This window comes from Bactrocera tryoni, chromosome 5 (assembly GCF_016617805.1).
Source record: "Bactrocera tryoni isolate S06 chromosome 5, CSIRO_BtryS06_freeze2, whole genome shotgun sequence".
In the NCBI taxonomy this organism is placed as follows: Eukaryota; Metazoa; Arthropoda; class Insecta; order Diptera; family Tephritidae; genus Bactrocera; species Bactrocera tryoni.
The window spans coordinates 47,283,326-47,299,604 of NC_052503.1; the positions used below are offsets into that span (position 1 = coordinate 47,283,326).

The 16,279-nt window shown below is 37.3% G+C and overlaps 1 protein-coding gene across 9 annotated transcripts in view; it reads left to right on the top strand.

Annotated features, from left to right (window-relative positions):
- Positions 1-16,048, top strand: part of LOC120777934 (carbonic anhydrase) — a 31,241-nt gene extending 15,193 nt beyond the window's left edge. For 8 of the 9 annotated variants that reach the window (XM_040109522.1, XM_040109519.1, XM_040109523.1 and 5 more), the window contains exons 3-6: positions 5,342-5,389; positions 12,612-13,000; positions 13,069-13,296; positions 15,273-16,048. In XM_040109522.1, coding sequence (XP_039965456.1) covers positions 5,342-5,389; positions 12,612-13,000; positions 13,069-13,296; positions 15,273-15,551 — 944 coding nt within the window. In that variant the 3' untranslated portion in view covers positions 15,552-16,048. Of the gene's footprint in view, positions 1-5,341; positions 5,390-6,796; positions 7,210-7,284; positions 7,513-9,105; positions 10,017-12,611; positions 13,001-13,068; positions 13,297-15,272 lie in introns of those variants that run through there. The other variant, XM_040109526.1, reaches the window with a different exon arrangement.
- The last annotated feature ends 231 nt before the right edge of the window (positions 16,049-16,279 follow it).

A 16,279-nucleotide genomic window follows, 5' to 3' on the forward strand; every position in this document is an offset into this window, starting at 1 on the left:
ATGCTTGTGATTGACATTTAAGGTCTGAAGCCCATCGTCTACAAACTGATTGAATCCTATCAGTGTGGCTTTAGACCTGGAAAATTCGCTATCGATCAAATTTTCAACATGCACCAAATCTGGCAAAAGACCTGTGAAAGGAATATTCACACACATCACCTCTTGGTCGTTTTTTAAAGCCGCCGTGGACAGCACGAAGAGGAATTTCATCTACGCCGCTATGTTTGAACTTGGTATCCCCGCAAAGCTAATATGGCTCTGTAAGCTGACGTTAAGCAACACCACAAGCTTCGTCAGGATCGGAAAAGACCTCTCCGAGTCGTATCACGCGAGGTATCAGAAAAAGAGACTCCCTATCGTGTGACCTCTTCAATCTATTGCTGGACAAAGTAATACTTGTACAAGCTGCAACGCTAAATAGAGAAGTCATAATTACTATTGGAGTGTACAGCTGCTGGTGTACGCCAATGATGTTGATATCATCGGCCTCAACAACCGCGCTGTTAGTTTGACTGTCTCTAAATTGGTTAAAGAAGCGGAGCGTTTGGGTCTGGTAGTGAAAGAGCACACGGCGAAATGTCTCTTGTAATCAAACAAACAGTCATCATTTTAGAACCATCAACAACAATATCAGCCTTGAGATTCAACGTAGAATCACTCTTTGCACTGAGTAGGCAAATGAAAAGAGAAGTCCTCTCTCTATGAACAAAGGCAAAACTATATAAACCCTCATTATTCCCGCCCTGCTATATGCTGAGGAGGCATGGACAATGTAGCAAGTTTATGGTATTTTTCGCATTGGCAATTGCTAATTCCGCAACCGATGGAACGATGAACTGTACGAGATATACGGCGATATTGACATTGCTCAGCGAATCAAAAGGCAGCGACTTCGCTGGCTAGGCTATATTGTCCGGATGGAAGAAAACAATCCAGCTTTGAAAGTTTTCGATCCAATATTCGCCGGTGGAAGCAGAAGAAGAGGAAAACCTGCACTCCGTTGGAAGGACCAGATGGAGAAGGTCCTGGCCTCGCTTGAAATATTCAATTGGCGCCAAGTAGCGAAAAGAAGAAACGACTGGGGCGCTGTTGTTAATTCGGCTATAACTGTGTAAGCGGTGTCTACAACGCAGAATTTCATTTTTAGTTATTCATCTGCTATTAATCTATGATGTTTTGACAGTCTCTTATTTGAATTATCTTGATATATCGTTCAAATAAAGTGACCAAAATATTCGTTCTGACAACAGTCGAGTTAAATAAGGTAAACGATTTGTCGGTTTGGTTGATTCTATCCGGCTAAGAACCATCGCCTAAGCATCACTGTCATTTTGTGTCTCTCTTAAATATTATGAGAAGAGTTTTGAGAACCTTGACTATTTTTGGCATTGAATTATTACTTAGAAATATTTCCTAAACTTTGGCCTGGGTTATCGCGGATAAAAGCTAATACTACTTCGTCTAAAGATTCTAAGTCATATTCGTGAGTAGCCGGGTCAAATAGGTTTAAATAACTATCCGATCTGCGTGTCGGTGTGAATATAATTGCACTAATTACATTAACTAACTGTACGGGCGCTGGAAATCAAACGAAAATTAAGTATGGTAAACTAAATCCGACAGACATGCGACAGCTTCTACGCTCATGCCATTGCCCGGCGGTGCTGATTTTTCAAAAGCTTAATCGGCACCATTACATTTCTAACGAATATCAAACAACTATACAATCACACTCACGATTTACTTTTGTTTGTTTGTATTATGTAACTCACAGCTGTCAACAGCAGGCGGAAGCGCTTTAAATAGAAATTGAACGTTTCATGTAAACAGTACTATTAATAGCACGTATGATCTATTAACTTAAAACATATGTATGTACATATGTACATACAGTTAGTAAAAAAAGTAGGCACAAGCAATAATGGCTATAATTGGCGCTTACTCTTTGGTAGTCATTATAACAAAATTCTCTAATGGTTGAATTTAAAAAAACTTTAAGTCCAGTTGGAACCATTTTAGATAGTTGACCATATGTGTGTTGAACTTTGAACTTAAGGGGGTATTCTACTCTAGAAGCATGAATTTCAGGTAATTTTTAAAGTGTCGTAAAAAAAAGACAATTAATATTTTTGCTATCCATTTTTTTATGGTGTTTTTATTGATATCTTAAGAATAGAGAAAAAAAATATTTACAAAAAAATATTAAAAATTAAAATAATTAGAGGGGGGGGGAGAAAGGTGTAAAAAAACGGCGCATCCTGGTGACATTGATCCTGACTCTCCTGGTGGTCTGAAAAAAAATCAAAAGAAATTCTTAATCAGTAAGGATGCTGTTATAATCCCTACCTCAGGGAACACGAAAAAAAAATTTTTTTGAAAAATGGCGACTGCCTGAATAAAAATTTTTTTTTAAATATTAAAAACAAAAATTTTGACACGATGCTTATAGGAACGATAAAGGATTATATAAAAAAGGTTCCCACAAAATTTCAAGTAAATCGGTTGTATAGAACATGAGATAATGCCGGTACCGTGTGGGAAAAAGTAGTTTCGAGAAAAACGCGTTTAAAAAATTCGATATGGCCGAACCGGGCTAGGTACTGCGTCACTAAAGTAACTGTAGCTCTTAAAATAATTATAATTTTTAAAAATCCTTTTGAGGATATTTTTTTAAGGCTCTAAACTTTAAATATATGAAAAAGAAGCGAATTTTTCGAAATTCTAGAGTAGAATACCCCCTTAATTTAAATCAAGTTATAAACCTTTTTTCGAAAAGCTGTCACTTCTCGGTAAGTTATGGAAAATTTCCGAGCGTAAATTTGTCATAAAAAAATCTCAAAACATCCGAAAATTGTTCAGAACCGGTTATTATCTCATGGTTATCAAAACTTTTCTGACAATATCTGAGACAAGAATGATCGAGGTAAGCTACGAAATCAGGATAGAAGTGAAAGTCTCTCATTTAAAGTTCTCTCTTTCCTTAAAAGATGGGTAGAGACCTTTTAATTCATAACGGATACCAAGCCATTCCCCACGTTAACTGTCACCCGTTATGTTATAAACGAAAAGAGCTATCAAATTTTCAAAGTAATTGTAAAAAAATTTTATGTATTGACTATTATGTAGTCCTGTCCAATATTTTTACAGTCAAATTCTTCTTTATTGGCGTAGACACGCTATTATAGCCGAGTTGACAACAGCGCGCCAGACGTTTTTTCTTTTCACTATTTGGCATCAATTTGAGATATCAAGTGCCGACGGGTTTGTTCCCCCGGCGGGTACTGCGTCGAATAATTTCAGAGCTGGAACGTTTTCATCTATTCAGACGGCATGACCTAGCCAGCGGAGCAGCTGTCTCTTAATTCGCTGAACTATGTCAATTTCGTCGTATAACTCGTACAGCTCATCGTTCCAACGAATGTAATATTTGCCGTTGCCAAAGCGCATCGATGACCGTTTGTTTGATGACAAGAGATATTTCGTCTTGTCCTCACTTACAACCAGACCCATAAACTACGCTCCTTTTCCAGCCTGCAAAAAGCAGAACTATGCTTTCCACTACCTTAAAGCTTTCATGGAAGCCAAATGTTAAGGAAAGAATAAGGAAGACATAGGGTTTCTTTATTACATATTGCTGTAGAGGAGCTATAGGGAAAAGGTAGGGACTATCACCAAAAGTGGTGCTTTGGCTCTACGAAACCGTAGTCAATCAAATAATATTCTATAGTATATGTATTAGTCTGGTGGAGGGCACTCGAAAAGGCAACACTTGCTAAAAAGCTTAAACATATACAAGGATCAGCTATCATCGGCATTTTCGGTGCATTACAGACTACGCCAGCACTAAATGCCATTTTAAGCATAGCAGCCGTGAGCATTGCCTGATGGTGTACATATAGCGCCGAAGGCTTCTCTATTGCTCAGGCCCGGAAAAGGACACGTCGAAATTCTCTCCTCCGTCACCTGCATTTCTGAAAACTTGGATCATTGTGTGGGAGAGGCTACTCCGTCGATGGGTAGAAGTCGCTTTAGAAGAGCCACAGTGAACCTTTTCAGTGGATTGAAGCTACGAAGGAAGGTTGGAGAGGGAATTTTCTGTAAAGAACTCTTCGTCAATCCTAACTTTAGGCTACCAGACCACTGTAGTGTTTTTCAAGCAGATGTGGCTGCTATCAAGGTGTCAGTAGACGTACTTCTATGAAGTGCTGCCTCTTTCAGGGAGGTGTGCTGAGCTCGTTAACTGTGCGCTCAAAGCTAGTCGGCACTAGAAATAGCATCAGGCTACTTCAGGAACAGCCTCGTTTAGGTGCTGACCAGCTCCTGTGTAACTGGAAAATCCTTCTGGTCTCGAGTAGAACGCATAAAATCTACTGATCTGCTTGCCCTGAGCAATGTTCATCTTGCCGTAATCGTAGGAGTTCTTACTGAACACTGTCCAATAAGCGTAAAGCTAAAAGTCCCGTTAAAGTTGTATGAAGGCAGGTGAAGTGGAAATATCCAAGCACTTTCCGCTCCATTGTTCGGTCTTTACTGAGGCTGAAATATTTCGGTAATCTTACCTTCGGCGAACCAAAAGACATAGCCGAAACTTTTGTTTTGAGAAATTGAAAGTCCATCCGTATTCATAGGTTCGAGGTTTATCATGAGCCCCAACTTTATGCAGAGTGGTTTTTGAAACACATATTTAAGCCCATATTTGTAAGACAGTAAGTATAGGGACGACTTTTCGAGGTGGATTTCTTTGAAGGTCGAGGTAATTAACTCTATACCAAATCCTATTGATTTTCGACTGATCCATTAGAAATCTCTGCTACGTAGAAAATACTTAAAGAAGAAGAACCAAACTCTTAGGAAAAAAGATAATTGAATATTTATTTAGTTTTTTTATCATATCTCAAATATCTTGTACCCATATGACTTTCGAAAATCTAATTTTAAATATAGCAAGGTAAACAAGCTATGCACTACAGTGAGATTTTTTGGATATTTTTGGAAAGGAATCTCGCAAATTTAATTCAGTTTATATAATAAACAAATCAACTGTATGATGGGAAGAACATGTGACCTAAAAATAGAATCAATAGCAAATAATTGAATTTAACACTGAGTTCCAAATTTAACACTTTCATGGCGCAAGCTATTTGCAGTCACCACATCATACAATTAATTGAGCTTGCAATTCACGAACAACTTAATCAAAACATCGTCGGATGTCTGCAAGCGTAATAAATTATCACTCTCTCAATAATAACGGCAAATAAAATTTCAAATTAAATGCGTAGACTTTCTTATTTAACTAAAAAATACTCACATCTCGTGGTCTCTCTACTTTTTTTTACAGTTTTTGGTGTGACGTTTGCCAACGATTTCGCCTACAATGGAGCAATGGGTAAGTCAAGCAACTAAATTCCACACTCTTCAGATATGTATGCGAGACAGTTAATAACGATTATGAAATCCAAGTTCTCTAGCTGATTGATAAGAAAAGAGTGATCTTCAAAAGTTTTACTTCATCTCCTTTTTAAGTTCATAGATTCAGCTCTTAAGTTATAAGGTTTGTCCGGAAAGTAAAAGGACTGAGTCGATTTAAAAAAATATTGAACCATTAGTTACCATTCTTTAAAAACTCTCAAAATAGGCTCCTTCTGTGTCCATGCAGCGTTGCCAGCGCGATTTCCAAGCATTGAAGGCGTCACGAAAGACATTCTCCGGAAATGCCTTGAGAGCCGAGGTGCTTACTGCTTGGATCCCCTCTGTCGTCTCAAAATGCTTGCCTTTCATCGGCCTTTTCAGGCGAGGAAACAAAAAAAGTCCGGTGGGGCCACATCAGGACTGTAGGTCGGCTGCGGAAGTGTTAGGATGCCTTGGTTAGGTAGCTGTTCACAAGTAAGGCGGTGTGAGCCGGAGCGTTGTCGCATGTTCAAGTGCTCCGTCACAATGTCATGAACTACAGATTTTGATAAATTTAACATCTGGGCAAATAAACGAATACTGAGAAGACGAACTGAGTTCAAAACATTGCGCACACGTGTACATTGTACATAGTCGGTGTTTGTCGAAGTCGCGGGTCTCCCAGCACGGTCTTCATCAGCGATCTCTTCCCGGCCCTCCAAAAAGGCCTGGTGCCACCGAAACACACCACTTCTTGCTAAAGCTGGATTCTGGATCATGTCAAACGTCTCTGTCGCAGATTTATCGAGTTTCATACAGAATTTAATAGCGAACCTCTGCTCTAACGAACGCTGCATTGGACTAACGAAGATAATAAAAGCAGCATATGGCAACAAATTATAATTAAAGTTAAGATTCGTATTTATATCCGACCATGGACGATCCCTCAACAGCAGTTCGCTAAACTGTTTGAAGATTTTTTGTGTGTATGGAAAAGCTGCAACATAAATGTAGAACTTCGGGAGCTAAGTCGGCACTTTATGTAACCACAGCTTCTTGTCTGACGTAACTTTACTACTGGTCCTTCGCGTATCCTCGGATATAATTCCTCTTGGCATTATACGCACAGAAATGGAAAGATTAATGTAAGGAGTACTCAAGACATGATATCTTTTTTCTCTAAAAATCAGATAGCATTCACCAATTTAATACAACTCCGAAAGGAAGTCTCAAGCTCTCCAGTAGGGATGCGAAAATGGAAAAGCTTTGTTGGAAATACTTGACTGCTATTAATTGCACAAAAATAAAGAGAGAAGTGACCTAAACTTATTTAGAAGAAGTGTTATTTTATTATCACTAATGTAAAAATTCTTATTTAGTTAAACAATTTTTAATTTCTTTATAGGGCCCGATCATTGGGGTGAACAGTTCAGTACGTGCAGTGGCAAGCATCAAAGTCCGATCAACATTGATTCGGTCAATGTGATCAGACGAACTTATCAGCTACTAATTACTGAAAATTTTAGTACGCAGCCAATTAGCGCTGAAATATTAAACAACGGCCATACAGTGGTCGTACGTCTTGAGTACGCCGATAAACGTCCAACCGTGTCGGGTGGTCCACTAGTGGGTGAATTTGTTTTCGAACAGTTACATTTTCACTGGGGCGATAATGATACATTCGGCAGTGAGGATCGCATCAACAATGTCTCTTTTCCAGCTGAGTTGCATATGGTTTTCAGGAATACCAAGTATCCCACTTTCGAAGAAGCGGCGGCGAAGAGTAACGGTGTGGCTGTTTTGGCGTATTTCTATAAGGTTCATCATTCGATTTGTTCATCAATTTTCAGTTTCATTTTAATGTTTTTTTTCATATTTATTGCGCTTTTTTAGATATCAAGAACAGATAAGGATACATATGATGAGTTCACGGAGCTGTTAGAACATGTAGTCAAACCAGGCACGGTTGCTAAGTTCAGTAATCCACCATTACTTTGGTATTTCAGTCACATTGGAATTGACGAGTATTATACGTATATAGGATCGTTGACTACGCCCCCTTGTAGTGAGGATGTGACCTGGATTGATTTTAAAGAGCCAGTATATATCTCTGCAAATCAGGTTAGACACTCATGGCATTCAGCATTTGCAAAATATATGTAACTTAGCTTTACATGTCCAAATGTTTCAATAGCACTGCCTTTTGTTACTGCCTTTGTTTAGAAATAGTGAGTTCATACAAACGAGATTAGATATTTTTATATAAGACAAATGTACACGTCTGTAAAAAAAAGTGTTACGCCACTTCAACTATGTGTCCAATTAGTCCTCACTCTTTATGCAAGCTCAGTGAGAAATAGAGAAAACCTTAAAAGTTTTGGCAGAATAGTTAAGTGTACTAGTCTGTTCAACTTCCTTCTAAACGTAATATACATAGCGACAAGGAACCCGGAATTTGTAAATAAAATATTTTGTCGTCTTCAAGCTAATCCGCACCAGTTGTAATACACTTATACCAACAATTTTCCAATCCTAGAAACACTTTTCATAAGCCCGTTTTTGGATGTCCTTCAGTGAATTTTGTTTTATCTTATCGATCGACTGAAAACTGGTTCCACGAAGCGGCAATTTCTGTTTGGGGAACAAGAAAAAATCAACGGAGGCAAATCTGGTGAATACGGTGGCTTTCAATTCAGTTACAATCGTGGCTCGATGTCATGATGCATTATTATCGTATAATATCTATAAATTCCGGCCGCTTTCGACGGACTTCCCCACGCAAACCTCTCAATATAGCCATATCGAAAATTCATGATGCACCAAATCACGAAAATCAGAAAAACAATGAGCAACACATTGATTTTTTAGTGCCTTTGGCGTAGTTTTTTTGGTTTCGCCTCATTTTTTTTTCTCCATTCCGATGATTGTTGACTTGTTTGCATGTCAAACTCATAAACCCATGTCTCATTAGCAGTTATATTGTTCTGCAGGAATATAAGATCAGAATTCGCATGATCAAGCATGTTCAAAAGTACCTGTTTACAGTACTCTTTTTGAAAAAAGTTTAGCTTTATCGGGACGATTCGAGCAAGAACTCGCTTCATAGCCAAATATCCACCACAATCATTTGAACGGCCTCGCGTGCGATGTCGAGCTCTCTTGCCAACTTTCTAACACTTGCCTGACAATTTTCAAGCACCACATCCTTCACTTTTTTAATATTTTCATCAGTTGAAGAGGTCGAAGGTCGTTCAGAACAAGGCATGCCTTAACGATCTCTCGAACTGAATCACCGTAAGCCTCTTCCAACTTTCGCAACGATTCCGCACAGGAAATATGACTAGAAAACCGAATTTGAGACAAATTTTTTGTTCAATATTTTTATGATTAAGGCAAGTCCTACCAACATTTTTTTGAAATATTTACCCGGGAAATTTAATTACAATTTCCGGGTGCTTTTTTGTTACAATGTAAATGAAAAACAATATGAAAAATATAATAAAGGACTCATAGATCTTTTTTGCCATTTGTCGATAAATAAGCCATAGTTATGACTTAGGCCCACTCCGCAATTAACTCATTTTATTTTATTTCTTCAGTATTTAGTTCAGCCGTAGTTCTAAATTAACCTTTTAACTAACATCAACTTATTGTTTTTTTTTTGTTACAATTCTATTACCTTTATTTTTTCTATTACTTCTATTTATCATTCAGATCGAACGTTTCCGTCATCTTCGCACTAACGACAATTCGCCAATGACACACAATTACCGCCCACTTCAGCCGCTTAATGATCGCACCGTCTATTCTTCGATGACGTTGAGAGAACCAAAACGTCGTGTTACACAGCCGACCAGTGATACACCTTTTGTAGATAATTTCGTTGGCGGTGCCACGATGCAGAAGCCTTTTGTGGTCGGTGTTACAACCATCATGCTTTCGTTGAGTTTGTTGACCGCTATGTGAATAAAAATTATATATATAAGTTGTAACAGTTATTATTTGCCTAATTCGACGCTTACCAAAGTATCAGTATTGCATGTGGACAAATATCCAGTGTGCTTAAGTATATACATACGTGTTTTACGATGTTTGGCCAGAGTGAGATGACAATTTTTCAACGATTTTCGGAAATTTCAACACACATTTTGATAATAATATAGCCGATCTTATTACACTGGAATGGATTCGAATAAATCTCAAATAAAATCGAACATATGTCACCATAAATTTTGTTGCCTACAACTATTAATCCTCTCCTATCCGAACAAATTTGTATGTGACGCTCTTGAACCAGATATTATCGCCTGAGGGAATTGAATTAAAAAAAAATTGTACGCATTATTTTTTAAGAACCACCCTATACTTACTTACTATTAATAATATAAATGCATGTGGTGCTTTCACCAGTATGTTAAATAATTTAATTGTTAATTAAGTTCATATCTTCATACATTCACACATTCGTGTAGTTTTAGTTACAATTAACTCAAAGCAGTATTCTCACAACATAAAAATCCTCTGATGTTTAAGTTAACTTCAAATACTTGCACTTAAGTATATATTTGTTAATTTTGTGATTTTTAAGAGAGAATTATGCAATAAAAACAAAATTGTTTTCTGTATATGTATACTCGCGTTTTGTAAATAAATATATTTAAGGGGTCAGTAGGGTAATCTGGGCTGTTTTTTGACATTTTTTTTCATAGAAATTTTTATTCTACAATAGAACTTTTTTCACATATGAGGTATATCGTGGAGCGTATAAACACATTTTTTCGGAATTTTTTGATGACATCTATTGGAGAAATGGTTGGGTGAATGAGATGCGTTTTTTCACTGGCGGACACGATTTCTCATGTTTAGATCATCTGAAACACAAAAACCCAATTTATTCTTAAAAAGTACGTGCATGGTTATCATGAAAAAATGTTGTTAAATAAAAAAGTAATTAATGTTTTTTTTAATTTTTGCCCATGTTTTTTTTCCATAAATTTTGTCATAACATTGTCAATAAATTATAAAAAAATATGAATCCAGAAGGGACGATAGTTAGGCGTTTTGTGAACATTAAAAAAAAAATTAAGCAAATCGGTTGAGTAATTCCACCGGAATCATGTCAGCCAGTTTAAAAAAGTGTGTTTTGAGAAAAACGCGTCTAAAGTTTGAGGTGAGGCACTCCGAGCGCTCTGAACGTCGAGCGGTATTATTATTTTTGGGCCTTTTTCGAAACCTTCCAATGGTAAAGTGGGTTTCTACATTCTAAGGGTATAAGTGAACAGAAAATGCAAAAAAAAAAATATTTGAAAAAAGATTACCCTATTGACCCCTTAAAAGTTAATTGTTGTTTTTGGAATTTCCCATTTAATAACCGGTATTCCAAGTAGATGTACTTTTTTCACTATCCCTTTTTTGATAGGTCACTCGTGAGTTGAGTCAAACCCTCATGTGATTTTTGTTCAGTATTGTTTGGCTTTTCATCAAGGAAACACTTACCTCTGAACAACATTTACAAATCGTTCAATTTTATTACGAAAATTCAGCATGCACAAGAAGTGAAGCCAATCGAGCTTCCCAATTGACATCGCTTCGCTCTATGGGCTCTTGAAAAGTCCCAAGAAGATCCGACATTTTCGAGCCAAATTTCGTTCAGCGATGAGGACCATTTCTGGCTCAGTAAGTATGTAAACAAGCAAAATTGCAGCATTTTAGACGAAGTGCAACCTGAAGAGATTCAAGAGATGCCATTTCATTCAAAAAGAAACGGTTTGGTGTGGTTTGTGGGCCGGTGGAATAATGGGTCCGTATTCCTTCAAAAATGTTGCCGACCGATATCGCGCCTTGATAACCAACTATTTGATGCCGGCAATTGAAGCTCGTGACCTCGGCGACAATTGGTTTCCACAAGGCGGCGCCACTTCCCACGCATCGCATCAACCAATGGATTTCTTGAGAGAACACTTTGTTGAGCAGATAATTTCACGGTTTGGGCCGATCGATTGGCCAACAAGATCGTGTGATATCACGCTGTTAGACTTTTTCCTGTGAGGATATGTAAAGTCTAAAGTCTATGCGGATAATCCCGCTTCGATACAAGCCTTGGAGCAAAACATCGTGCGTGTCATTGCCAGTTACCAGTCGAAACGCCCGAACAATTCATTGCATATTAGAGACTCAACGGAAGAACGTTGCCGCGACGAACGTTTGAAAAAGATAATCTTCATAAAATAAATGCAAAAGAATATTCTTTCGGAAGATAAAAAAAAAGTTTCCATTAAATTTGAAGTTTCTGTGTTTTTTCTTTAAAAAAGTAGTGGACCCCGAAATGGATCACCCTATAAAAATCATTACCGGAATATCTTTTATTCCGGCTGAGAGGTAATATATGATTAAAAGATGGCTTTGAATACGGAATGTCTGTGGAGGTTACGGACAAAATTTAAAAAATAAACCCTTCTCTTAGGTACTTTTACGTTAATGACGTACGTGACGTATAGGTTTGCCACAACGAATGCGTTGCGCAAGTAAACAAAAATCAGCTGTTTTTCATAACCGCCAACGTCAAATGTCAATTGAATACGTCACCGTATGCAAAAGTTGAGAGTTGGCCTACCGGATGCTTCTCCGGTAAAGGACGCATTGTTAATGTGTCGCTCTCCATATAAATGCATACATTTAACTCAGTTGTCAGTTGCATACCTCTCCGCTAGGAAATCAACGTACCCTTTCTAACGTGGCCTTAACTGTAATTAGGAAGTTAGAAGTGTCGCATTTCTTTCTTTAGACTCTAAGCTTCTTTAACTACATGTGTGTATATAAAATAGCGAAACCTTAAGCCCACGTGATTCTTTGATCTCGGAGTCCTTAAATTTTATGACTTTTTGCCTAGGACTAATGTAATAAGTACTCAAACAAACCCTATAAACGATTTTCCTCAACATCTTTGGAAGTAATAAATATTTGTTAGATGGACGTGTTTGTATTCGAATTGCTACAGGCACATCGCTCCGCAAGTAGAAAATTATGACAAATTGTTCTTTTTATAGAAGCCACTGCACATTAAGCTTTTGTTATACAAATCAGTCAGCGAGCAGAACATTTCAGCTAGATCAACTAATCAAACCTAAAACATTTTGATACAAGTATATTAAATTTATTTGCATTTCAACTTTACTAAACCAATCTAATACTCCAATAATCGATTTTTAATTATTTTACAGCGGCCAAGTGCACTGGCAAACATCTTAGTCCGTTAAATATCGACTCTGTGGACATAGTTAATAAAACTTTTCCACCATTTGCAATGTTAGCCTTTCAGAAGGAACCGAAAATTGCTGAAATTGTGAATACTGGAGACACCATTCTTTTTCAGTATACATATGACGATGAGCAACCAGTTATAAGTGGCGGACCACTAAAGGGGAAGTTTATCTTCCAAGAAATATATTTTCATTGGATGGGCAATGATACATTCGGCCATGAGGATCGCACCGACACCGTCCTTTTTCCAGCTGAATTGCATATGACTTTCAGAAATGCCAAATATCACACATTTTACGAAGCAAAAAGAGAAAGTAACGGTGTGGCAGTTTTAGCCTATCACTATAAGGTTTACTAATGCGCTATTTGAAAGTTTCTCGGTTGAAATTTATGCTTTTCTTGCGTATTTATTTTTAGGTGAGACAAAAGGGTAGCTTTCTTTATGATAAATTGATAGAGATAATAGAGGATGTTGCAAGACCAGGCGCAATCGCCAAGTTTCGCAGTCCAGTAAAGTTGTGGGACTTTATTGTTTATAACGTCGTTGACTATTATACGTATACCGGTACAATGACGATGCCACCATGCAGGAAAGACGCTATATGGATTGATTTTAAAGACCCCATTCATATTTCTGAAAAACAGGTATGTTTTATGGTTTTAAATATTCTGCCATACCATAGGTATATACGTAGGGGTTAAGCCAGCGCCAAGCCTCAGAGAACTAAATTTCGGTTGACCAGGCCCGTAGGGTATAATTGTCAATTTGACGTATCTTTAAAATATGAACCCATTTGTTGATTTCCAAATTATAACAACAAAAGTGCAATTAACGGTACCTTCAAATAATTTATATCGAAAGTTCTTCGAAGGGGTGCCATCCTTTTTTAAATTGTGTGAGTTGAAATGAAATCCAACGGTAATTAACTAAAAGAACATAAACTAATCAGATCGTCCAGTATTGGATATTCTTAATATAAATCAGTTCAAAAGCTTTACTATAGATGTGTCACGGCTCACTAATTCTTCTACATCTTATACACTTTATGTCGGATATGACGTACCTTATAAACGGGTGGTCCAAGTAGAGGTACTTTTTTTCAATAGCCTTTTATTGACAGATCACACGTGAGACGTATACAAATCGTTCAACTTTATTAAGAAAGTTCACGTTCTGTAAAGAATGTGTTTCGCGCGCTACGCTCAAATTATGGTCAACATAATCGGCCTATTGAGCATACTACCATATTCACAACACTATCACACATCTTGAAACCGACCATTCATTACTGAATAATATTCGACCGAATAGAGCGCGTCCAGTACGCAATTAAGAAAATATCGCAGCCGTAGTTGAGAGTATATACGAAGACCGTGGAAAGTCGACTCGGCAGCGTTCGCAGCAACTCGGATTGACGTATGGCACGACTTGGCGCTTTTTATGTTGAGATCTTAAATATAAAGCGCTCGACCTTTCCAATTGACATCGCTTCGCTGTATAGGCTCTTGAAAATTTTCAAGAAGATCCGACGTTTTCGTGCCAAATTTTGTTCAGAGATAAGGCCCATTTCTGGCTCAGTGGGTATGAAAACAAACAAAGGTGTCGCATTTGGGACGGAGCAACCTGAAGATATTTAAGAACTGCCACTTCATCCAGAAAAAACAACGGTTTGGCCTGATTTGTGGGCCGGTGGTATCATCGGTCCATATTTCTTCGGAAAAGATGCTGGTGAGAACGTAACCGTCAATGGCGACCGTTATCGCGCCATGATAACTGAATAAAAAGAAGCTCGTAATCTCGGCGAGATTTGTTTTTAACAAGACGGCGCCTCTTCCCACACATCACCTCAATCAATGGCCAATCGTGGTATCACACGATAATTTTTCCTTTGGGGATATTTAAAGTCTAAAGTCGACTTCGAATTCGGCCTTGGACAAAAACATCACACGTGTACATTCGCCAGTTACCAGTCAAAATGCTCGAACGAGTCATCGAAAATCGTACTTAATGGATGAACTATCTGAGACGTAGCCGCGGCCAACATTTGAGAGCGATAATCTCCAAGAAATAAATGCCAAAGAATGCTCCTTCCAACGATAATAAACAGTCTCCATTAAATTTGCAGTTTCTGTGTTTTGTCTTTATAAAAGTAGAGGTTCTCGAAATGGATCACCCTTTATATGTATATATGAATAAAAACCCACAATTTCTTGGGTGTGATGTGTTAACGTGTCAAAAATTATTTAAAGCCTTATGCATAAACCTTCCTTTAGTTTCCATATACGTAATATTATTATTTTCGTAGCTCTTTTAATTAAAGTCTCTACAGCAAGGGTTTGAGAATAGAACGCTTAGCTTACTAACGTCCTGGCTGAAAATATAGCGTTTCGCATCTTTCTTCTTGACTTGCTACCATTATGATATCTTAAGCAAACTAAGCGATCACATGATCTATACCACATAACAAAAATAATCCCTTTACAGTTCATACACAACATTCGTTTATAATAAAACTTTGTAAACCTTTAGATTATTTTAATGTTTTGTATTGTAATAACTTAGTCCTACCTTGTTGACTTTAATTTTCTTTCTCTGTCTTTCTCTTAATCTTACCATCTAGTTAAATTATTTTCGAAAAATCCAAGCGCATGATATGACACCAATGATCTACAGTCATCGTCCTTTTTTGCCGTTTAGTAATCGTACAGTATTTTCTGCGATGGATTCGAGCAACTCAGACGAAGAATACGAAGACATTCAGAGTGCCGTACCTTTTGTAGATAGATTGGTGGGTGACGCAGCAATGTGGAAGCCTGTTGAAATCAATATTTTGATTGGGACCTTTTCATCAAGTTTTATGACAACTTGGATCGCAACTACTCGGCAGACGATGGCTTAAAGAATGGAAAATGGAATGGGTACGAGCATTTTAATGCGTTTTTATTCCTTACTATGCATGGCAAAATAACGGTCATTGTGAACCGAATGCAAAACTTAACACAGTTTAAGAGCTTCTTATTAGCCACTAAAATTAAAGCTTAAATCAACTTACTTGAGCGAAAGATTTACATAGTAACTAAAACGAAAAAGAGTTTGACGAAGAATTAACGCGAGGAACGGTCCAATAAGTCATTGTTTTTGTTACTTAACAAGTCAATCATCCGACCGTTTACAGACCGTTCACAACATCGATATAACCGCCGAGGTCTACAAGGACGTAAATGTGAGAAAACAAGTGTCTCTTGACACTTCATCATCATCATCTTGTCATGTTAGTAATAGGAATTTTTCGAAAAAAAAACCCAAGAGCTTTTAATAATAATGCACTTTTTTAATAATAATTAATTATTAATAATTATTTTGTTACTTAGATGTTGTAGCTTCAATAGCAAAGCTTTTGTGATTTCAGTAAAAAATAATAATAATAATTAAATAAAGAAGTTATACTATATACAAGTGTATATATATACATACAGAAGTATACATCTACTTGTTATTTATATTAAACTTCTCAGTTTGAGAAACCTTCTTCAATAGGGTGTGCAACTCAGCTCAGTTGAATTGAAGTTAAAACAATTCAACTACCGATTGCCTTTAAGGAAGTCAACCTACAAAATTGAAGATTTG